Here is a 23050-nt window from a genome sequence, read left to right on the forward strand (position 1 = left end):
CACACATTTAAATTGTAACCAACTACGGGTTGAATACCTTAAACACAATTTCACCACGCAGGTTGGTGGTTGTCGAGGCCAACAAAATTAATAACCCTAAATCTTTTACACTAAAATAGTGTATAGTGGTAAAGGGATCGTATCCACGGAGATTGATTCAATTTTATAACTCTATGATAATCTTGTTGCACAAATACTTGTAAAACCAAAATAAAATAAAATTGGGGGATTTTGATCTTTTGAGATGTTTAAAAGAAAACTAGAATTACATTAAGATTTAAAAACACAATTCAACAAAAGAAAAGTTTGACGTAAAATCAATAAGAGAAAGATGGTTGACTTTGGACATTCATCACTTGAACATTTGGTTAAATAATCATGAGAATACCAAGGTGCAATACTTGTGTTTATAATCTAACTTGACTATAGCAATTTATAAGCATAACTTGCCTCAACTCTTCTTTTGTATATTAAAATGACTAGAGAAGCTCATAGCACATTTCCTAAATCAAAGTCACAAAACTAATGAAGCATGCAATTTTGTGAAAATCAATTAGCATTAGGTTTTAAGAGTCACCAAATCCAAAGAGTAATCTATTGCTTTCATTACCACTATGGAGAAAATATTTTCTTAGTCTAAATGAAATGAAAACAAACATTTAAACTAATTATTGTTTGTTAAATTGAAGACCCATTACTTAGCCAAGAATTTAACCAACAAAAATAACATTCACATATCAATATTCATGACTAGAGATATATAAACATGAAGGAATTTTTCATAAAAAATATAATCATAGATATTCAACACAAGTTCATGGAGTTCTTCAAAATAACCAAATCATTCAATAAATTACATCCAAGTCAACCAAAATAAGTTTAGCCTAGCATGGCTAAACTCAAGAAACTAAAATAAAAATAGATAGTACCAAACATGTAGCAAGATTTAAGAGTGAAAAGATGATGTTCTTCACAATGTTCTTGGTGTTCTTCTAGCTCTAAACTCCAGAGAAAAGTCAAAAAAATCGGATCTAAAGGTCTCCCAAAAGTGAACCACCAACCATCCCAAAATAGAGGCAAAAGAACAAAACCCGGTTTTTTCACTACATGCTGCACGCGGACGACTGGCGAGTACACGCAGACCATTTATAGGACACGCGGACAAGTTCTGGAGCACACGCGGACCGCGTGAATTCTGTTGAGTGGTCCATTTGGCCCATTTGATTGGCACACCAACCCAATCTTCTCATTAATGTTTCAGCCCATATGCACAAACTCTTGAGAGCCCAATTATGCCTTCCAAAGCCTTCAAATATGCTCCAATGCTCCTTTAATCTTCCATAGGTCGAGTACACGTCGCCTCGTCATCATTCTCACCCAAAAATTAAGTCTAACTCGATTTCTTGTTTATGCTGACACCAAGTTCAATCGCACCACTTCAAGTCCACAAGCAAACCGCAAGCCTCCAAAAGTCCCACACTCCTTCCATATATCCAATGACAAATAGTCTTCGGTAAATCCTGCAATTAAGCTCAAAAGACTGGAAAGCACCCGATAAAGGAGAAAAATAACAAAAATAGAAAATATGCATGAGGATTAACTAAAATGAGATGATTTTAACTAAAAAGAAACTATGAAAAGAAGTGATAAAAACGAAACTATCAAACCACCCCAAGCTTGACCAGTTTTGCCCACCTTCTAAAATAGCCAAGTTGAAGAAAGCTATAGCCAACTTTGAACAACAACCCGGAGAGTCCCTTTATGAGGCGTGGGAGAGGTACAAAAGTCTACTAAGGAATTGCCCACACCATGACCTTAATAGCCAACAAGAAGTCTCCATCTTCTATGATGGAGTCAATGTTACAACTCGACAGCTCCTTGACTCGCAAGGACCCTTCACAAAGAAGGCACCCCCGGTGATAAAGGAATTGATTGAGGAGTTCTATAAACATTCTAGAGAATATCACAACCCACGAAATGAAGTAAGTAGGGGGTAGTGAACACGGTTAACGATGGCATGGCGGCAATGATGGCTAAACTAGATAGTTTAGATAGGAGGATGACAAAGATGGATCAAACAATCCATGCTATTCGGGTGGGTTGTGAAAATTGCAATGGACCTCACCTTACGAGAGATTGCGACTTGGACGAGAATGGAAACAAAAAGGCGCAAGTATGCTATTCAAGCGGTGATAGGTTTGATTATGATTGGCGGAAACCGAAGAAAGAATGGCTACCCTATGATGAATACAAGAAGGCAAAGGAGGAGAAGTTTAGACAACAAGCAAGGGGTATATACCAAAAAGAGGAACCAATGTAAGACACGAAACCCAACTTGGAAGAGATGCTAACAAAATTTGTAGCTGCTTCTGAGAAAAGACACAATGATCACGATGCTGCAATACAAGAAACAAGAACTATACTAAGGAACCAGCAAGCATCCATTCACAACATCGAGAAGCAGATAGGACAGCTGGCTCAACAAGTTAATCAAAGACAAGCGGGTGAACTTCCAAGCAACACCGAAAACAATCCGAAAATGGCGCATATTAATGCAATAACAACTAGTTCTGGGAAAATTTTCACTCCTCTGACCCCTGCACAGAAGGCCTCAACAAAGGTGCAAGCAGAAAAGACAAAATACTCAAGTTCAGCAAAACCCGACTCGACTCGCCGAGTCCATCTCATCGACTCGACGAGTCCAAGGCCTGATGACAAATCTGCTGTTTCTTTAAAGCCTTACAGGCCACCTTTGCCATTCCCGATTCGAGCCATACCTGATGAGAAGGTTAAAGAATACAGAGCTTTCATGGAGCATGTAAAGGCCCTTCAAGTCAATATTCCATTTGTTGAAACAATACTTCAAACGCCTAAATATGTAAGCTTGCTTAAGGGTCTCTTTACCGCTAGAAAAAATATGGCAGAAGTCGCTGAGTTGGTGTTAAATGAGCTGCCAAAGAAGAAGGGCGATCCGGGTAGTATTACCTTACCTTGCCAATTTGGGAATCTAATTACCACTCGAGCGTTGACGGATTCGGGTGCAAGCATTAATCTCATGCCATACTCTTTCTTCAAGAAGTTGAACTTGCCGGAGCCAAAGCCTATTGACATGAAGATCCATCTAGCCGATAAGACAATCATTCATCCAAAAGGTGTTTGTGAAGATCTTCTTATCAAGGTAGATAAGTTTGTGTTTCCTGTGGATTTTGTAGTGCTTGACATGGAAGAAGACCCCAAAGTTCCAATTATTTTGGGGAGACCATTTTTGAACACCACTTGTGCATTGGTCGATGTATGCGAATCCACCCTAACACTAAGGGTGGGGAACGATTCAGTGGTGTTTAAGACTACACAAGACATTAAGCATGCAGAGTCAAAGAAAGAAGAAGTTTCCTCAATTGATTTGAATGATGAAATGTTAGAGAAAGAGCTTGCACTTTTACAAGAAGAGGATCCAAGTAAATTTCTACTAACTTCTGGAGGAAATTTTGATGCTGAAAAAGATTTAAAGGAGATAGAAAAGTTACTAGAGGAGGCTGATTCAGAAGAAACAAATAAAATTGTGGAACACGCATTGACCTGCCACTTTCAATTTTACTGAAAACCTTGACCTGCCACTTTCAAGTTCTCTCTATGGCACAGACTTGCATATTTTTTCTGAGTCTTTGGAAGGTCCAATAGCAGAAGGAGAATTTGTTAAAAATTATTGTGACTTCCAAAACGCACAAGTAGCTTACCTGGACACGTTAATACAAAAAGATGAAGCAATTCGACTTAACGAGGGGGCAAGTTTGGTAGAAAAGGAGAATGCAAGGGCTGATAATAATGACTTGCCGAATTCGTCCATTGAGTCACAAATTGCTAATCAGAAGAACAAGTCACCTACACTTAAAAGAACAAAACCTCGAGCCCATGTGTCGACTAATTATGCAGTGTTCACATTTGAACCACCGGATTCTTTGGAAGGTGATGAGAGTGATTACGAATTCCTAATATCAAGTGACGATGAAGTGGAAGTTGAACGAAAAATCAAGGTTGATAAAGAAGAAGTCCGAAAGATAGGTGCAAGAAACGGGTTGAAGAAAGTGAAGTGTGGAAAAAGGATAAGGTATGAATCTGAAGATAATGCTCAAAAGAGGAGGAAAGAAGAATTAAGAAGAGCTTACAAAAGGAAGATATACGCTTACAAGACGAAGTATAAGCAACAAAAGATCAAGCATGACATCCCGATGAAGAGCACCGAAGAAACGTAGAGCGGGAGGGAGTCCAGCTAAAGACTCCTCAAAAAGAAGCGTTTGGCGGGAGGCAACCCGTTACGAGAGTTTGCTTTTCTTTTTCTTTCTAAACTTTTAGTATTTAGGGATAATTTAGGATTTTTATTTTTATTTTTTTTTATTACTTGGTATTTGTTTTTGATCTTTTCAGAATATAGGGTGAGGGATAGAATGAACGAATAAAGTGTGAGGAATAAAACGTGGGATCGAGTCTAAAACGAGAAGAATGGGAGAATTGAGTCTAATTACGAGTCCGATAATTAAACAGCTGAAGGGATGTGTTTTTATTGAAGAAAAATGAGGGGGAATATTGCTATAATAATCTCCAAAAAACCCTAGAAACGAACCTGAAGCAGGAGCTAATTTTTTTCACTCAGTGAAGAAAACTCGTCGAGTTCCATTCAGATACTCGACGAGTCCATTTGGTAAAACCCGACTGTTATCGACTTAACTCGGCGAGTTCACTATGGACTCGACGAGTTACTCTTTCTCTTACCTTCAAGTTGGTGATTAGATTACATTTGACAAGGGCATTTGGCTATACTATTAAAGATCAATTTCCGAGAATTTCCAAGACCTTTTTCCTCTATATTTTAGAGCATAACCACACGAGACGAATGACACCCAAGGCATGGATGAGCTGTTCCCATGTCTAAAGTCAGCTGAAGATGGAGCTCAAAAGAAGAAATATCAACCTCGCCACTACTATCCCAGGGGAGTTTGTTCCAATTCTCGCTTTACTTTTATGTTCTTTAATTATCATGATATGCAATGGGGACATTGCATGAATTAAGTGTGGGGTAGGGGGTTGGTTACATTAGTTAAAATTTTAGTTAAATTTTGAAAATTTTGAAATTTTTGAATTAAAATTGCTAGGGTTAATTTAGGAAATCTTGGTAAAAACAATTAGGATTCCATGCTAGTGTTATGTTTGATGATTTTATGAAGACCCAAATGTTTAGTTGAGCCTAAACACGTTCTAGTGCATTTGTGGCCCCCTTTATTCTAGTGAAATCATGGAACAAAAACACAACCTCGCTTAGTTTGAGGATCGCAATATGTTTAGCATCGTGTACTTGAAATGTATCCAGGAAGACTAATACTTTAACCAATAAAGATTGAAGTTCAGTGCCCTTGCTTAAGCATGTAGGTATTGAGTGAAAAAAAAGTGAGATACATGTTAAAAGAGAGAGAGAGAGAGAGAGAGAGAGAGAGAGAGAATTACAAGAAAAGTTGTAAGAATTTTGGAGCTTTCAAAGTGAAGATCAAAAGATCAAAATTCCGAAAAATCAAAAATTTTGAAGATACCAAGAATCATAAAGGTGGTGAATTCAAAGAAATCAAGATAAATTATCAAAGAAGTGAAGAATTCCAAAGAGCTCCATAGTGGTATCAAAAAGTTGTAATTTTCTAAATTATGTATGCTTGGGTTGCTCAGCCAAAAATACATTGAGGTTAAAAAAGTTTTCTGGGGATGGATTCGGAGGGATGCATAAAATGAGCGTTGTTCAAAAGAAGTGGGCGAGTGTTTATGAGGATTGTTAGTATTTAGAATTAGGGGGGTCCTTAGGAAAAAATTTAGACACAAATGCATGCGTTGCGGTCTTGACATAATGGCTGGGATAGATTGGGATTGTCTTATGTGATGCTAGTATGTTTAAAATTCAGTTTTGCTTGGGGGCAAGCAAAAGTCAAGTGTGGGGTATTTTGATATGTACATATTCAGCCTTTTATTTAATATAGATTTTTATCATTTATTAGCTAAATATTTGCATATTATGGACAAAAAGGTACTTAATTATCTTTGAATTGTATTTTCAGTCCAAAAGAAGTACTTGGAAGCAAAAGGAAGCAGGAGCAACTATCGGGAAGCTGTGGAATGAACAAAACAAGAAAACACCCAAAAAAACCACAAGGGACTCGGCGAGTTGGTCACCGACTCGACGAGTCGCCACGAAGTTTCGCGAAGCAGAAGAAGTCCTTGACTTGCCGTACACGGGAATTTAATGATGGACTTGACGAGTCAGTCTTGGACTCGACGAGTCGGGTCGAATCTATAAAAAGAGACCCTCATATCGATTCACGTTCTTGGGGGAGAGAACCCTTGGGGATAGAAGCTGCGATTAAGAGCCAGAGGAGACCTGGAGAGTGAAGTTCCAACCCTAGATCCAATTTCAAAGGAGAATTAAGGCACAAATCATAACTCTTTACTTAGATCTTTAGTTTTAATTATGTTTAAGCTTTTAGCATCTGTGTTTGAGTTCGTTTTTACCTTAATCATGAGCTAAAACCTTTGTTGCTTCTGTTTGGGGAGACAATATTGATACTATGGTTTGATTTATGGTAGGATTAGTTTTATATTGGTGATTTTGTTAATTTAAACTTGTTAAAAAACCTTATGTGTGAATGAAAACTATTTTTCTGTTAATAGGAAGATAATTAAGTTGCATGAACATCTCTTAATTGTTTACCTCGTATAATTTATGTGAACACTTTATTATATGACTAGGATTAGCGAATGTGAAACTAGAATTAATAAGAAAATAGGTAAATTTACGTGTGAGCTTGTGTGATGACCATCAACAAGAGGACAACTAAAGGGGCAAATTAGTTAACCACAACAAGTCTTAATTAACCCGAATAAATAACCTAGGGAATTAAATTAATTTAGACAACTGGCCACTGTTTGAGTTAGTTTGTTTTCTAAGGATTAGTGTAGCGAATGTGAACCTAATCACCTGAATCGGTAGCCAATAAAAAGTTAATCCATTGCACTATTACCATAAAATCAACCATAGGATCAATTGAGTCGAACCTGAACAGAAGTACCTTTAGATATTGAATTTAGTTGGTCTTTGCTTGCTTAGTTGCTAGTTACTAATTTAGTTTAAGTGTTAGTAAGTTTCTAGTCTTGTAAAACTAGAGAAAAACCTCTCTTTTATCATTTGTTAGTTGCTATTAGATAATTTTAGTAATTAGTTTAAATTGTCGTTCCCTGAGTTCGATACCCTGCTTACTAGAACTATTTTGTGTGATTAATTTAGATTTTATAAGTAGGATTAAAACTAGTTAGTTTCACATACATCACACATAAAACAAAACAAAACTGGAAAAAGGGGTAGTTGTCTCTCCATTTTTTAGGCTCACTTTTTTTGTTTACCACAGGAGTTTTACAAGAATAGCCTGAAAGTAAAAATACAAAATTATATACAACTATAAGTAGAAACTAAGTCCAACCCAAACAAGAGGCCAAACGAGCACAACTACACTAAGGCTAATTCGAGATCAAGTGGGAAAAATGTGTCTAAATCATAAAGTAATGAGATATGATATGAATTGTAGCTGTTAGACACTAGAGATCTCAAAATAGCACAATCTAGTTTTTATTCCTTTATTTGGGGTTTGATTGTGGCTTGTAAGGAAAATTCAGGTGAGGGACTGGTCGGCACGGGGCTAAGTTGTCCCCCTACTTATGCCACACTTGACATGGGTTGATTCATATGCACAACTACTTGCACTCTCTTCCCACATATATATAAGAGAAGAAGCAACAACTGAAAGTCCCTAAGAACGATTATTATTTGTTATGTGAGTTTCCAAAAGAATTGTATTTAAGGTGTGTCGTGTCTTTCAAGTAAAGATGTTCGGAGATGAGAACAAAGAGATAACAAAAATGCATGAATGTTTATGCCTTAGACTAAATTCCATGCAAAAATAAAAGTGAAAAAGAAGAAAATAAAATCTTTTTGGAATTTTTATAAAATAATAATAATAATAATAATAATAATAATAAATGAATGCAAATTAAGGCTAAAATGCTATGCAACCTAATTAAAATGCATGAGAAATAAAAAAGAAAAAGGGAATACCCCACCCCAAGCTTAGAAATAAGCATTGTCCTCAATGCTTGGGGCGAGGCGAAAGTACCTAAACCGGGGGATCGGGAGGAGGATATGGGTATTGGGGGGTAAGGGTAGGGGTAAGGTGGATGTGGATAAGGGTGAGTGGGTGGAGGGTTTGGGTTAATGGTTTCTTGAGGGAGAAAGAATGTATAGAGAGAGGGAAACAACCAGTGCGCTAATGAAGAAGAAAGGTTGCATGTCACTTAAGTTATTTGGTCAACAAGTCAATGGAAGTCAAATCTGGTCAAAGTTGGTCAACGAATCCACGCGGACAGTTCTGGAGTACACGCGAACCATTTTTTTATTCACGCGGACGGTCCCTTGAGTACACGCGGTCCTCGTGAAAAGTTCTGTAATGATGCTAAAATCAAAGAATGTCGCAGACGACTTGGGCGAGTACACGCGGTCCGCGTGAATAAGCCTGAAGTCCTTCTGTTTTCTGAAATTGGACGCGGACACTTTTGGGAAACCACACGCAGACCATTTGTTTATTAACGCGGGCAGCCCCTCGAGTACACGCGGTCAGCGTGAATGCTGCAACAATTTTCTCAATTTTCACCCTTTGACCAAAACGAACACCGGGCCTTAAAATCCAACACTCTTTTACTGCAAGAAGGAAGAAGAAGAAATGTTAAATGCAAAAAGGATCTATCTACGACATTTATTTGGAACTAGAAAAGATGAAAACTTTAAGTTTTCCAAAAATGCCCTTCTTTAACGTCTTTGGCGAGACGTGCTTCCCTTTCGATTTCAGTACACCGGGGCATCCAATTGGATGACATCTAGGAAATTTGCGTTAAAACCTTCATAGAAAGGTTTCAAACGATGCCCATTGACTTTAAAGATTTGCCCCGTTTCTTCACTTTGGATCTCAACCGCTCCGTGCTCAAAGACTTTTAACACAACAAACGGACCTATCCATCTTGACCTCAACTTTCCAGGAAATAATTTCAATCGCGAATGGTAAAGCAAAACCCTATGTCCCGGCTCGAAATGCTTGCGGGTAATGGACTTGTCATGGAAAAGCTTTGTTCTCTCCTTGTAAATTCTTGAGTTTTCATAGGAGTCATTTCTCAACTCCTCCAACTCTTGAAGTTGAAGCTTTCTTTGCCTTCCCGCCTTATCAATGTTGAAGTTGCATTGCTTGACCGCCCAGAATGCACGGTGTTCCAATTCCACGGGGAGGTGGCATGGTTTTCCAAAAACCAACCTAAAGGGAGACATTCCTATCGGGGTTTTGTATGCGGTCCGATAGGCCCACAAGGCATCATCAAGCCTAGAACTCTAATCTTTTCTTGAAGGATTCACGGTTTTCTCAAGAATACTCTTCACCTCGCGATTTGAAACTTCCGCTTGACCATTCGTTTGGGGGTGGTAGGCGGTTGAGACACGATGGGTCACGTTGTACTTCTTCAATAAAGCCTCCATCATCTTGTTGCAAAAGTGCGTCCCCCTATCACTGATCAAGGCCCTAGGCACACCAAATCTCACAAAAACATTAGACTTCAAAAACTCGATAACCGTTTTGGCATCATCCGATCGTGTAGCTTTGGCTTCAACCCACTTAGAAACATAGTCAACCGCGAGCAAGATGTAAACTTTGCCAAACAAAACGGGAAATGGGCCCATGAAATCAATCCCCCATACGTCAAAAACTTCACAAACAAGGATGGGATTTTATGGCATTTGGTTCTTTTGCGAAATGTTTCCCGTCCTTTGGCACCGTTCACAACTTTTACAAAACATATAACAATCGCATGACATGGTTGGCCAAAATAGTCCACATTCAAGGACCTTTCTCAAGGTCCGGCTAGGTCCGAAGTGTCCCCCACAAGCAAGTTCATGACAAAATTGTAAAATGGATTGATGCTCTTGTTGGGGCACACATCGCCTAATAATTTGATCGGGACAATGTTTCCACAAATAAGGTTCATCCCACACATACTATTTTGCATCACTTTTCAATTTATCTTTTTGAGCACGTGTGAATGTGTCGGGATACCTTTTCGTGACCAAAAAGTTAACGATATCGGCATACCAAGGAGTAGATTGAGTGAGGGAAAAGAGATGCTCATCCGGAAACTCGTCCCGCAAAGGGAGAGGAGTTTCATTTGAAGTGATCCGGCTTAGGTGATCGGCAACAAGATTCTCACATCCACTCTTGTCCCGGATTTCCAAATCAAATTCTTGTAACAATAAAATCCAACGGATGAGTCTAGGCTTTGCATCTTTCTTCGTCATCAAGTACTTAAGAGCTGCGTGATCCGAATACACAATGACCTTGGTACCAAGTAGGTATTGTCTAAATTTCTCCAAGGCGAACACTATGGCCAATAGCTCCTTCTCCGTAATAGAGTAGTTGCTTTGAGCGTTGTCTAGTGTTCTCGATGCATAGTAGATCACATGGGAGGCTCGTCCATTCTTTTAACCCAAAACGGCGCCTATTGCATAGTTTCTTGCATCACACATGATCTCAAAGGGGAGATCCCAATTTGGTGCTTGCATGATGGGGGCGGATGTAAGCAACTCTTTGAGCTTGTCGAAAGCTTCTTTGCACGCCTCATTGAACTCAAAATCAACATCCTTTTGCAAGAGTTGGCACATTGGTCTTGTTATCTTTGAAAAGTCCTTGATGAATCTCCGGTAGAAACCTGCATGGCCCAAAAAAGAACAAACTTCCCGAACACAAGTCGAGTAAGGTAAGCTTTGAATAACATCAATCTTGGCCTTATCTACCTCAATTCCTTTCTTTGACACAATGTGACCCAAAATAAGACCTTGACTCACCATAAAATGACATTTTTCAAAGTTTAAAACCAAATTCGTTTCAATTCATCTTTTCAAAATTTTGGTGAGATTAGTCAAACACTCTTGAAATGAGTTTCCATATACCGTAAAATCATCCATGAAAACTTCAATTATATTCTCAACATATTCCGAAAAGATACTAACCATACATCGTTGGAAAGTGGCCGGTGCGTTACACAATCCGAATGGCATTCTCCGGTATGCAAAAGTGCCAAATGGACATGTAAATGTTGTCTTTTCTTGGTCTTCCGGTGCCACCGGGATTTGGTGAAAACCGGAGTACCCGTCTAGACAACAATAATGGGATTTTCCGGCCAACCTTTCTAACATTTGATCAATGAAAGGCAATGGGAAATGATCTTTTCGTGTGCTAGCATTGAGTTTGCGGTAGTCAATACATACTCTCCACCCGTTTTGCACGCGGGTGGGGACCATCATACCTTTGTTGTTTTCAACTACCGTGATTCCCGTCTTCTTTGGAACGACTTGCACCTGGCTCACCCACTTGCTATCCGAGATTGGATAGATCATTCCCGCATCTAAGAGCTTCAAAATCTCTTTCTTGACCACTTCCATCATTGGCGGATTCAACCTTCTTTGCACGTCTCTACTTGGCTTGCATTCATTCTCCATTAAGATCTTGTGCATACAAGTGGAGGGCCTCAACCCTTTGATATCAACAATCGTCCAACCCATGGCTTCTTTATGCTCCTTCAACACCTTGAGGAGTTGCTCTTCTTCACATTCGATTAAGTGAGTTGAAATGATGACCGGAAGAGTCTCGTTGTTTCCCAAGTACGCATACTTCAAATGTTGAGGAAGGAACTTCAATTCTAATTCCGGTGGTTGAACAAGGGAGGGTGGCAATCTCGTGTGAGTTTGAGGTAATTCAATTTGCTTCACACTAAATTGAGTGGTTTTCTTGATCTCCAAATTGTTAACCAATCTTTGAACTTCGGGGTCTAGTGAGTAGAGCTTCAACTTCTTGGCTAATTTCCCACAATCAAACCCTTTGCTCAAAACCATCTCCAACACGTCACCATTAGACAACTCGAACAACTCTTGGGTTAATGGTTCAATAACATCAACAAAACACAAAGATGAAACATCGCTAGGATATCTCATAGCATCGTAGATGTTAAAACTTATTGTCTCCCCATCAAACTCCATCATTAAGCTTCCCGCATATACATCAATCTTTGTTCTAGCCGTCTTCAAGAATGGTCTCCCAAGTAGAATTATACCCGACTTTGAGGACACTTGTTCATCCAGATGAATCACGTAGAAATCCGCCGGGAAGACTAATTGGTTTACTTGTACTAGGACATCTTCCAGAACACCTCTAGGAAATACACTTGACTTATCCGCAAGAGAGATTATGACACCGATTTCACTTAAAGGACCAACATTCAATGATTCATACACCGAATAGGGCATGACATTAATAGAAGCACCAAGATCAAGCATGGCACTACTAAAAGTGACATCTCCTATTTTGCAAGGAACCGTAAACATTCCCGGATCTTTACACTTGGGTGGAAGCTTCCTTTGTAAAACCGCGGATGCGTTTTCATTCATAGAAATTTTCTCATTTCCCTTCAACTTCCTCTTGTTGGTACAAAGTTCTTTCAAAAACTTTGCATACCTAGGGATTTGCTTGATTGCATCAAGTAGAGGGATATTTACTTCCACCTTTCGAAAGGTGTCCAAAATCTCTTTCTCCTCCATTTTCTTCTTTGAAGTTGCAAGTCGAGAGGGGAACGGCGGTTGAGTAGCTATCAGAGTCACTAGAGGGATAGTCTTCTTTGGAATTACGGCTTGTGTGGCATTCTTGACAATGGGATCTTCAATGGGAATGACCTCTATTTCTTCCTCCTCATCCCTTGGCTTCTTCTTTGAACAACTTTCTCCGGCTTGTTTGTCACTTCTCAAGGTCACCACATTGACATTTGGGTTCTTTTCGGTTTGAGAAGGGAGTTTACCACGGGACTCCAACTTGCTTATGGATGTAACTATATCTCCCATTTGTGCTTCAATGTTGGAGATACTAGTTCTTGTCTCTTTTTGGAATTGTTGGGTACTAGTGGCTAAGGATTTGACAATGTCTTCAAGAGACATTCCGGAGCTACTTGGTTGGGATTGAGGAGGTTGTTGGTGGTGTGGAGGGTGTGGTTTGGATTGATAGTGTGGTTGCGGGTGTTGGTAGTGAGGTTGTGGTGGTGGATAGGAAGGTCTAACTAATGCATTTTGAGGCAATGGCCTTGGGTTGTAGCTCATGTTGGGATTTGGCTTCCAACTTGAATTATATGCATTTTGGTAACCGGACGGCTTGTTGTGGTAATTTTGGAATTCTCCCGTGGCATTTACATGTTCCGCATCTTCTTGAAGAATGGGACACATATCCGTAGGATGTCCCATTGTTGCACATATCCCACAAACCATCACTTGTGGAGTTTGTCCTATGGCTAACTTTTGGACAACGGAGGTTAAATCTTTGATTTGAGACTCGAGATTTGATGATCCCACTTCATTGACTTTGTGTTGTGTGTCTCTTTTCATATCTTGGCGCGGGCCAAAATGTTGAGAATTCGCGGCTATGGTGTTGAAAAGTTGTCTTGTTTGTTGTGGAGTTTTACTAAAGACATCACCACCACTTGAGGTATCAACTAGTCTTCTCTCCATCAGTAACAATCCCTCATAGAAGTGTTGAATGAGGAGTTGTTCCGGAATTTGGTATTGTGGGCAACTATAGCATAAGTTGTTGAACCTCTCCCAATAATCATGAAAAGTCTCATTTTGACCTTGGCGGATTCCACAAATCTCATTTCTGAGAATTGAGACTCTTGAAGCGGGATAAAACTTGTCAAGAAAAGCTCTTGCCATATCGGTCCATGAGTTGATCAACCCCGGTGGAAGATAGAATAACCAATCCTTTGCTCTATCGACCAATGAAAAGGGGAATGCCCTTAGCTTGATTTCGTCATCGGTTGACCCTTGTGGCTTCATACTAGTGCAAATAATGTGGAACATCTTCAAATGCTTATGAACGTCTTCATTCTCCAATCCATGAAAAGTTGGGAGGTGATGGACTAAACTTGACTTCAATTTCGAACCTCCTTCCAATACGGGGTAATTGATACCGGTTGGAGTTTAGGTAACATCAGTTTCCATCATTTGCCTCAAAGTTCTTTCGGGGACTTCTCCTCCTTCCGCCATTGCAATTGGTTGAATAATGGGTGGATTTTGTTGTAGGGGTGGTGTTTCGGGAATTTCTTGGTGAGGGTCGGGACTAGAATCGGGTTACGTTTCACTTGATGAAGCGGTTTCAACTTCCGGGTCCCCGTGAGGGTTGGAAGTTTGACCACGTTCAACTCGCTTTTCCTTCGCCAAACGCCTTGCTTCTCTTTCAATTTCTGGGTTGTAAATCAAGTCACCTATACGCTGAGATCTAGGCATAGAGAAACAAATTGATTAAAAATAAACCAATCCTCGGCAACGGCGCCAAAAATTTGGTGGTTGTCGAGGCCAACAAAATTAATAACCCTAAATCTTTTACACTAAAATAGTGTATAGTGGTAAAGGGATCGTATCCACGGAGATTGATTCAATTTTATAACTCTATGATAATCTTGTTGCACAAATACTTGTAACACTAAAATAAAATAAAATTGGGGGATTTTGATCTTTTGAGATGTTTAAAAGAAAACTAGAATTACACTAAGATTTAAAAACACAATTCAACAAAAGAAAAGTTTGATGTAAAATCAGTAAGAGAAAGATGGTTGACTTTGAACTTTCATCGCTTGAACATTTGGTTAAATAATCATGAGAATACCAAGGTGCAATACTTGTGTTTATAATCTAACTTGGCTATAGCAATTTATAAGCATAACTTGCCTCAACTCTTCTTTTGTATTAAAATGACTAGAGAAGCTCATAGCACATTTCCTAAATCAAAGTCACAAAACTAATGAAGCATACAATTTTGTGAAAATCAATTAGCATTAGGTTTTAAGAGTCACCAAATCCAAAGAGTAATCTATTGCTTTCATTACCACTATGGAGAAAATATTTTCTTAGTCTAAATGAAATGAAAACAAACATTTAAACTAATTGTTGTTTGTTAAATTGAAGACCCATTACTTAGCCAAGAATTTAACCAACAAAAATAACATTCACATATCAATATTCATGACTAGAGATATATAAACATGAATGAATTTTTCATAAAAAATATAATCATAGATATTCAACACAAGTTCATGGAGTTCTTCAAAATAACCAAATCATTCAATAAATTACATCCAAGTCAACCAAAAGAAGTTTAGCCTAGCATGGCTAAACTCAAGAAACTAAAATAAAAATAGATAGTACCAAACATGTAGCAAGATTTAAGAGTGAAAAGATGATGTTATTCACAATGTTCTTGGTTTTCTTCTAGCTCCAAACTCCAGAGAAAAGTAAAAAAAATCGGATCCAAAGTTCTCCCAAAAGTGAACCACCAACCATCCAACAATAGAGGCAAAAGCACAAAACCCGGTTTCTTCACTGCATGCTGCACGCGGACGACTGGCGAGTACACGCGGACCATTTATAGGACACACAGACAAGTTCTGGAGCACACGCGGACCGCGTGAATTCTGATGAGTGGTCCATTTGGTCCATTTGATTGGCACACCAACCCAATCTTCTCATTAATGTTTCAGCCCATATGCACAAACTCTTGAGAGCCCAATTATGCCTTCCAAAGCCTTCAAATATGCTCCAATGCTCCTTTAATCTTCCATAGGTCGAGTACTCGTCGCCTCGTCATCATTCTCACCCAAAAATTAAGTCTAACTCGATTTCTTGTTTATGCTGACACCAAGTTCAATCGCACCACTTCAAGTCCACAAGCAAACCACAAGCCTCCAAAATTCCCACACTCCTTCCATATATCCAATGACAAATAGTCTTCGGTAAATCCTGCAATTAAGCTCAAAAGACTGGAAAGCACCCGATAAAGGAGAAAAATAACAAAAAGAGAAAATATGCATGAGGATTAACTAAAATGAGATGGTTTTAACTAAAAATAAACTATGAAAAGAAGTGATAAAAACGAAACTATCACAGGTCTTAGGGTTTTAAGACCACAACTTTTGTATAACAGAAAATATAGGATTTTTCTGGGGAAACATTTTTCTTACAAGATCTCAACACGGATAAACAAGAACACACACGCAACTATACATGATTTGAAAACAAGACTCATAAACTATTTTTACAGAAAATATTGGATTTTCTGGGGTTTTAACTATTACAAGGTTTTCATATAAAAAGTGCTTATGAACTCACCAACATATTATATGTTGACGCTTTTCAAACGACTTGTATTCCCAGAAACTCGTTAAACAGGTTGGCAGCTAAGGAATTTGGATGTTGTTGTATTTTGTTTTTCACCATACACTTGATATTTTTGGGATGTACTTTTATGAACAAACACAATGATGTAAACTATGTATGTTGTTATATTTTATGTATGGTGATGACGATGCCTATGTTTCATTTATATACACTTGTTATGATATTACAAGATGAAATCATTCGCCCCCAGACGTTTCCGCCGTTCCGGTTCGGGGGTGTGACATCTTATCGTATAAAAATATATTGTATGGATATTTGTGCCATGTGTTAGGAGTCGTACAAAGTTGTAAGATGATGATGACGACATGAAAATAAACATACATGATACTTGAGCCTGTATAACGAGAGCCTAGTGGTTGAGGTGCATAATTCCACACAATACGTTCATGGTTCAAACCTTGAAACGTCCAACATATTGCTAGCGTCGTGTGACTAACCTCCCACATGAGTTGTGAGACAGACTAACTTATATCGCTCAACTAATGTGGTTTACTATTTTTTTTATTATTATGATACTTAGGAAAATCCAGATTCTTAATTATCAAACCTATTTTCGAACCCATTTTATGTAACATTATATAAGGTAGAAGAAACATTTATCTAATAATCGGACAAATACCAAAAAAAAATCAAGTTTTACACATAAAGTTGGCAAAAACCCTACCTTTTTTTTGTTTGTTTGTAAAAACCATAATTTTTTTTTTTTGAAAATCTTTCATTTTTAACATTTTATTTGGTCATCAATCAGTAATCCCTACTTTTTCAAAAAAAGTTAAAAGTTTTTTGAAAACTTATAGTTTTTACCAAAACAAAATGTTAGTGTTTTTGCCAACAAAATGTGTAAAACTTGAGACTTTTTTGTATAAAATACAAAAAAAAAAAATCCAAAGTTTTATACGCTTTGTTGGCAAAAGCCATAACATTTTGTTTTGGTAAAAACCATAAGTTTTCAAAAAAAAAAAAACCCTTTCATTTTAAAAACGAAGAGCTATCCAAAAACTTATGGTTTTTACCAAAAAAAAAAAAAAAAAAATTAAAGGTTTTTGCCACTTCATATGTAAAAATTGAGATTTTTTTTTGGTATTTTTTTATAAATTTCACAGATGAGAACGTATTGGAATCTATGTTCGTGAGTTGTTTGTTGATGAACAAAACAAATTTATATTTAAATATATTAAAATTAAGTAAATGATAAATCTAAAATAAATAAAAAAAAGACATAAATATCATTATACCAGAAAAAAAAACCAACCAAACAACAAATAAAACCAAAAGAACCCAACATATAATCTCAACATAATAACGAACCAAATAATTTTGTCAAGTTTACTTTATATTCACTCCAAATTCCAAAGTCCTAACTATAACAATAATTGTTTTGATTTAGTAAAAGATAATAATGTTCATTAAATAATAGTCTTATAAAAAATCAAGACATTTTTATATGTACAATAATTTTAAAATTGGGGTTGAATCGTGAGAGGACGGTGCGGCCACACAACCCCAGGTTGTGGTTTCCATTATAGATCTTTAGCCTCCCCTGTCCCTCCCTCCCCTCCCCGTGGATCTGATTCTCAACACTCCGACATCCCCCCTCCTCCCTGTCTCTCCTCCCTTTCTTCAACCTAATCCTCGGAAATACACTCAAGAAAGGTCATATCTTCGCAATTTCTTCAACCCTGATCATATACCAATCTTTCAGACTATTTTCTATCCCTCTATGGTGATTAATTTTATCTTGATTTCGAATTCGAACCACCTTCTTATCCACCGCCAATCTTTTTGTTTGTTCCTAGATTAAAAACCCTTTATTGGTATCTGTTTACCACCACAAACACATAACAAAACGAAATCACAAGCTATACAGGACTACCGGGAAGAGTACCCGACATATTCGCAGGCTAGATCGTAATCGTGAATGGAAGAGAGAGAATTGGAGAAGTAAAAAAAAATCATAAAGTTGGAAAGGAATGCTATATCTGAAGCAACCAAACTCCATGTGTTCGGGGTTTTGTTACTGGGCAGAGTCTATATACAATTAAACAGCCGCAGGGTTGAATGTTCTTCTGATTTGATTTTTCGAACCGAGCCCTGAGGAGGAGGCTCGGATCTGGATTGGACAAGCATCTGATAGTAATAACAATGGCGACAGATAATGAGCATATCTCCCCTCCTTTTGAGGAACCAATACCATGCGTCTCTTTAATGCCCGCGTCAGAAAGCGAGTCTAATGTTCCTCTTGATGAACCATCCACCTCCCCGGTGGCTGCTCCACTTGCCTTTCTGCAAAAATTCAGACTTTACGAGACTCGATCGGTATCTCTCTACCACTTGTGTTTCATTTTTTGCTATGATCTGCTAATGTTTCCCCTTTGAACTGTTTCAGAAGTCAAACCATTCCTTTTGCTTACTTATTCCTATGTTCTCCTCCTCATGATCATGTTTGACATGAATGATGTCCATTCCTGTTCTAATAAGAAATCAACCTTGTATTCTTTTATGAACTTCCTGCAATACTCATGGCACTTTAATAGTCCTTTAGTTGCCCATTAGCAAATATGTATGCCTTAGTCTTCGTTGATGGCATGTCACATATCTTTGGTAATTCCTAATATATTCTTCATTTTCAGTTTATTTGTGATATACTGATATACTATATGTATCTTCATTTTCACACCCATGTTTGCATACATAGTGCCTCTTTCCTGGATTACAAATATCTTTGTTTACATGATAGATATGGAAACAGAACAGATTTATGTATTTCTATATTCCTAAATCGCCCATGTATGTTCTTCAACTCACCAATTTTCCTCTTTTACCCTCATTGGGGTAGAAATATTACATGGTAGGAAGAGACAAGAGTCGCAGATACTGGAGGGTATTAAAAATTGACAGGTTAGAGACTTCTGAGCTTAGCATCCGTGAGGATTCAACAACTTATACAGAATGTGAATGTTCTGAACTCTTAAGAAGGATCCATGAGGGTAATAAATCCACAGGTGGACTCAAATTCATCACCACTTGCTATGGGATTGTTGGTATGTATATACATATACACATATATATTTTCAAACATATACACATTTCACATCGTGCATTTATTGATCTTTATCTTTTTTTAGGTTTCATTAAATTTCTTGGACCATATTACATGTTGCTAATTACACAAAGAAGACCAATTGGCTCAATTGGTGGCCATATAGTATATGCAATCTCCAAGACTGAAATGATAGCTCTATCTGATTCTGTAACTCAGATAAATTTAACTACTTGGAGACATGAAAATAGGTAATTTTTTTTTTTTTTTTAATTCCTTCATACATTGGTAACATTGCATTCATTATTGACTTATTGTACTTTGTTTTAATGTTTTTTTCTTTTCTTGTTGTAGATACAAGAAGCTTCTGTGTATGGTGGATCTTACAAAGGACTTCTTTTTCAGCTATTCGTATAATATCATGCGTAGTCTTCAGAAGAACAGTTGTAATGATGAAACAGGAAATGTTCTTTATGAGACCATGTTTGTTTGGAATGAGTTTTTAACCCGTGGGGCCCGAAATTCCCTCCAAAATACTATGTGGACAGTGGCTTTGGTTTATGGTTTTTTTAAACAAGATAAACTTTCAATATCTGGACGTGACTTCAGATTGACTCTCATTTCAAGACGTTCACGCCATTATGCTGGGACCCGGTTAGTTTTTTTTTGTCATTTTTATATTCTTGAGGGCATTTTAGTAAATTGCTTTATATAGGTACTTAAAACGAGGGGTAAATGAGGAAGGAAGAGTTGCTAATGATGTAGAAACAGAGCAAATTTTGATTGAAGATGTTCCAGAAGGATCTCCTATGAAAATCAGTTCTGTTGTACAAAATCGTGGATCTATTCCACTTTTTTGGTCTCAAGAAACTTCACGCCTCAATATTAAGCCTGATATTATGTGTATGATTAAATATTTTAATCAATTTCTATTAAATTATTAGTTAATATATTTATAGATATTCTATTGACTGACATTAATCTTTTAGTGTCAAGGAGGGATCAAAACTATGAAGCTACAAGACTTCATTTTCAGAATCTTGTAAGGAGATATGGAAACCCCATCATTATATTAAACCTAATAAAGGTAACATTTTCAATATCATATGATTATAATCTTTTTTTCTATTTCTGTATGATATTATATTCTTTTTTTTTTCAACAGACGAATGAAAGAAGGCCTCGAGAGTCAATCCTTCGTACTGAATTTGCTAATGCAATTAATTCTATTAATAAAGATCTATCAGAAGAAAAACGTCTCAAATTTCTTCATTGGGATCTTCACAAACATTCTAGAAGGTTAATTAATTGCCCTTTTCATTTCTTGTATATTTGTATTATGGTAATATTAAGTTATTCATTTATTCTTTTTTCCAGCAAAGGGACAAATGCATTGCTAATTTTAGGAAGATTGACTTCTTACGCGTTGACTTTGACCGGTTTCTTCTACTGTCAAGTTGTACCAGAATATAAACCCGATGGGTGCTTAAGATGGCCATATTTTGAGTAAGTTATTACTTTCAAATTCCTATCCATATAACAATTTTTTAGCAACTTTTAGATACTCAAGTTTTTCTTTTTTTTGATAATGGGTGAAACAGAAATGAAATTGGCAATGATGTGAAGAAGGAAAAAGAAAAACTTTGTGTGGAAAAAGATAACAACTTTGTTAGAGCACCAATTTTCCAAAAAGGGATTTTAAGGACAAATTGCATAGATTGTTTGGATCGAACAAATGTTGCACAATATGCATATGGTTTAGCTGCTTTAGGACATCAACTCCATGCTTTAGAAGCAATAACTTCTTCAAAACTTGAACTTGATGATCCTTTAGCAGAAGAATTAATGGGATTCTATGAGAGAATGGGTGACACTCTTGCTCATCAATATGGTGGTTCAGCTGCACATAACAAGGTATGTTTACAAATTTGAAAGTTTTAACAACTTTAATGATTTTATTTTATGTTAGAAAATTGTAACAAAATGTTTGAATAATAGGTGTTTTCTGAGAGAAGGGGACAATGGAAAGCTGCAACACAATCACAGGAGTTTTTTAGAACTCTTCAAAGGTACTACAACAATGCATACATGGATGCAGAGAAACAAAATGCTATAAATGTGTAAGTAAAAGTAATTAAACTAAGTCGCTTTCTTTATTTAAAGATTAGGGTTTTCCTCCATTTGTCTAATTATTCCTTTTCATTGTATCAGATTTTTAGGGCACTTTCAGCCACAAGATGGGAAACCTCAAGTGTGGGAAGTGGATCCAGAGCAGTATTCTACTGTATATGGGAATGGACAATCAATGGTGGATGAAGATAGAAGGTAAACCTGAATATGCGATAAAAAGATTATATTTTTATTGATGTTATATTATTATTATTGGTGTATTATTAGGTCATTGCATAAGAAATCATTATCAGATGGAAATATGATACGTGAGAGCAAGTTGCCTACTTCAAGCTCTAGTCTTGGAAAGAGTTTAGCTTCTTCTGATCAAAACAAAATGATGTCTGAATCTACACCTGATGTATTAGCATGTGGAAGTGGCTTGAAATACTCAAGGTATGTGTGTGTGTGTGTTCAATTCATCTTTTTTAGTGTATAAAAAGCAAGGGCTAATTTGTCATTTCGCAGGGAGGCTTTTGCTGACTTTAAAGATGGATCATTTGATCATGAGAAATGTGACTCCTTTGACTGCTCAAACTTTGTTGACCTAGATTGGCTTTCATGTGAACAACAGTTTATGGACAGGTGAGCTTTTTATCAAATCATATTCCATATTTTTATCATTACAATTTACAAATAAAATAATTCTTTTTTGCAGATCGATTTTCAAAAACTCTTCTTCAGTGGCAGCTGAAAATGAAATTGTAGCACAAACAACTCCTTCCACCAGTGAATCCAGCATGAAGGTCAGTCAGAAATCACAAGCATACATAGATTTAGTTTTCTTTATAAATAAAAAAAAAATCAAATTCTAATTTAAATTGTTATTATGTTATATATAATTTAGGGGAGCAAGCATGCTGATGATAATGATACCAATGATTTTGAAGTTGGTGAGGAATTTTCAGATAGTTTTCTGAGTTGGGTCAACAATGGAGAGACTCTTTGTCATTGAGACTGATGCTTATTGGGTCTAAAGTTATATTCTTTTTTCAATTCAATGGGAGGAAATATCAATTATCAAATATGGAGGACTGGTTTTGAAAACTACATCCTTCTTTATGCAATAGTTGAGAGAGAAAAAGAGGCCAGGGTTAATAGTGAAAGTTTCTGTTGTTGGTGGGTTGGTTTTGTAAATATAAATGTATCACTACTATGATGAGGTATAGGAGATACGATGTTTGTTTCGGAAGCTGATTCTTAACAACCATATATAATATAATATAAGTTATGTTACATTCACATCAAGTTTCTTTGAGCCATTTTTTTTGCTTTAATTGTGTTAACTTGTGAGAAATTTATTTCAACTGTTTGTTATTTTGCATTGTTTAAAACCATTCGTTTGGAGGATGTTTTATGCAAACCCATGATTAAGCTATGAGCCATGAATCTTGCATGGTAAGGTTGCAATAAAAAGGTGAATTAAGTACCTAAAAGGTCATAGCATAGCCAAT

General features: G+C 37.0%; 3 protein-coding genes and 1 non-coding gene across 4 annotated transcripts; 1 reads left to right on the forward strand and 3 right to left on the reverse strand.

The window, feature by feature from the left end:
• Positions 1 to 1709: 1709 nt before the first annotated feature.
• Positions 1710 to 1816, reverse strand: LOC145128113 (small nucleolar RNA R71). The gene has a single exon (XR_013716714.1). It is a non-coding gene; the product is annotated as a small nucleolar RNA R71 (small nucleolar RNA).
• Positions 1817 to 8926: 7110 nt separating this feature from the next.
• LOC145126758 (uncharacterized) lies at positions 8927 to 9400 on the reverse strand. Its single transcript, XM_079062062.1, has one exon. The coding sequence runs from the start codon at positions 9398 to 9400 to the stop codon at positions 8927 to 8929; it is 474 nt and encodes a 157-aa protein (XP_078918188.1).
• Positions 9401 to 9460: 60 nt separating this feature from the next.
• LOC145126759 (uncharacterized) lies at positions 9461 to 13666 on the reverse strand. Its single transcript, XM_079062063.1, has 4 exons — positions 13114 to 13666; positions 11425 to 13014; positions 11134 to 11307; positions 9461 to 9831 (listed from the first exon to the last, which is right to left on the reverse strand). Exons 1-4 carry the CDS (start codon positions 13664 to 13666, stop codon positions 9461 to 9463), a joined length of 2688 nt encoding a protein of 895 aa, XP_078918189.1.
• A 4210-nt stretch (positions 13667 to 17876) lies between these two features.
• Positions 17877 to 22838, forward strand: LOC145123977 (phosphoinositide phosphatase SAC4-like). The gene is made up of 15 exons (XM_079059180.1): positions 17877 to 18703; positions 19224 to 19428; positions 19513 to 19678; positions 19782 to 20081; positions 20143 to 20330; positions 20417 to 20514; positions 20593 to 20726; positions 20805 to 20933; positions 21029 to 21341; positions 21426 to 21547; positions 21639 to 21752; positions 21825 to 21992; positions 22065 to 22181; positions 22255 to 22342; positions 22444 to 22838. The coding sequence occupies exons 1-15, from the start codon at positions 18530 to 18532 to the stop codon at positions 22549 to 22551; spliced, it is 2424 nt and encodes an 807-aa protein (XP_078915306.1). The 5' UTR covers positions 17877 to 18529; the 3' UTR covers positions 22552 to 22838.
• The last annotated feature ends 212 nt before the right edge of the window (positions 22839 to 23050 follow it).

Source organism: Lactuca virosa, chromosome 7 (assembly GCF_052849685.1).
Source record: "Lactuca virosa cultivar CGN04683 chromosome 7, Lactuca_virosa_CGN04683_v6, whole genome shotgun sequence".
NCBI lineage: Eukaryota > Viridiplantae > Streptophyta > Magnoliopsida > Asterales > Asteraceae > Lactuca > Lactuca virosa.

Excerpts from the sequence above, each read along its gene's own strand:
- LOC145126759 (XM_079062063.1), bottom strand. The coding sequence starts at position 13,666 with ATGGAGAGAAGACTAGTTGATACCTCAAGTGGTGGTGATGTCTTTAGT. Across the intron at positions 11,308-11,424 it reads GGTAGTTGAAAACAACAAAG|AAAGGTTGGCCGGAAAATCC; the intron begins GTATGATGGTCC and ends ATCAAATGTTAG. Across the intron at positions 9,832-11,133 it reads ACCGGCCACTTTCCAACGAT|TTTTTGACGTATGGGGGATT; the intron begins GTATGGTTAGTA and ends TTGTTTGTGAAG.
- LOC145126758 (XM_079062062.1), bottom strand. The coding sequence starts at position 9,400 with ATGTCTCCCTTTAGGTTGGTTTTTGGAAAACCATGCCACCTCCCCGTG.
- LOC145123977 (XM_079059180.1), top strand. The coding sequence starts at position 18,530 with ATGGCGACAGATAATGAGCATATCTCCCCTCCTTTTGAGGAACCAATA. Across the intron at positions 19,679-19,781 it reads ACTTGGAGACATGAAAATAG|ATACAAGAAGCTTCTGTGTA; the intron begins GTAATTTTTTTT and ends TTCTTGTTGTAG. Across the intron at positions 20,727-20,804 it reads CTTCACAAACATTCTAGAAG|CAAAGGGACAAATGCATTGC; the intron begins GTTAATTAATTG and ends TCTTTTTTCCAG.